The sequence below is a fragment of the Chaetura pelagica genome, unplaced genomic scaffold (genome assembly GCF_000747805.2).
Source record: "Chaetura pelagica isolate M959 unplaced genomic scaffold, ChaPel_1.0 scaffold697, whole genome shotgun sequence".
In the NCBI taxonomy this organism is placed as follows: domain Eukaryota; kingdom Metazoa; phylum Chordata; class Aves; order Apodiformes; family Apodidae; genus Chaetura; species Chaetura pelagica.
In genome coordinates this window covers 353,193-354,109 of record NW_009953927.1, presented here as the reverse complement: position 1 = coordinate 354,109, position 917 = coordinate 353,193, and the positions used below count along the sequence as shown (strand labels likewise).

The following is a 917-nucleotide window of genomic DNA, read 5'->3' as shown; positions in this document are numbered from 1 at the left end:
TTGCCTTTTACATTTTACTTTTTTTGTTGTTGTTGTATTTAACCTGGTTGACAAGTCTTTTGTAAGACATAGTACAGGCAATGGCAAAAACATCTGTATCTCTAAGTTGACAGATTTTTGGACCTAAAGCACCCCAGTAAATGGCACTTTTTCTTGTTTTAAGTTTTTTGGTGTGACATAGGCATGAACAGAACCAACACTATGACTGAACAGGGAGAAAGGTCTTTATTCAATTATTTTGAAGTGTTCAAGCTAAAAAAAAAGCGAAATGTTGTGGGAGCTTGTGACACATTTCTCTAATGGATGCCGAGGTATTAGCTTTTTCCAGGTAGGTAAAGAGATGGAGGAGGGTACAGAAGCAATACAGTGAAGTGTAGCATTTTTTTAACTACGGAACATACAATATTTAATAACGTACTGTGCGGCAGAAGCAAGACTTTGTTGAAAATTAAAACTGTTCTCCCCTCAGAACATGGAAGCTTTCTAGCACCTCTGACATTCATGAAGTGTCCTATTTAAAGCTGGACAAAAATCAGATCAAAAGCTTCGTTCCTGTGACTTAAAAGGTACGTGAAGATTTAAACACATTTTTACAGTCGTATCTCCGAGTGCGCCAATACTGAAATGTAAGTAATACAGGTATACTTATTTATAAACAATATAGCACTGTTCTTAAAAAAACGTTGCTGCCTTTCAGCATTCACAGCTCTCTTTTGGGCAAGACCTGCTGCTCCTTGAGGCTGAAGAGCATCACTTGATGGTGGCAGCCCCGGGATGCGGTAAGGACCCTCCCTTGCGGACCCTGACACAGAAGCCTGTTACAAAAGACCCTTAAAACCCACACCAAAGCAGACGTGAAGCCCCAGCCTTCAGGCTGCACAAGGTTTGCCCTCACAGGCCCGGCCGCCGCTTCCCTG

General features: G+C 41.5%; 1 protein-coding gene across 1 annotated transcript in view; it reads left to right on the top strand.

Moving 5' to 3' along the window:
* Positions 1 to 268: 268 nt before the first annotated feature.
* LOC104392227 (chromosome unknown open reading frame, human C5orf51) overlaps positions 269 to 917 on the top strand; it is a 4,375-nt gene continuing 3,726 nt past the window's right edge. The window contains exons 1-2 of the mRNA XM_010001596.1: positions 269 to 328; positions 698 to 779. Of these exons, the coding sequence (XP_009999898.1) occupies positions 269 to 328; positions 698 to 779 (142 nt within the window). The remainder of the gene's footprint in view (positions 329 to 697; positions 780 to 917) is intronic.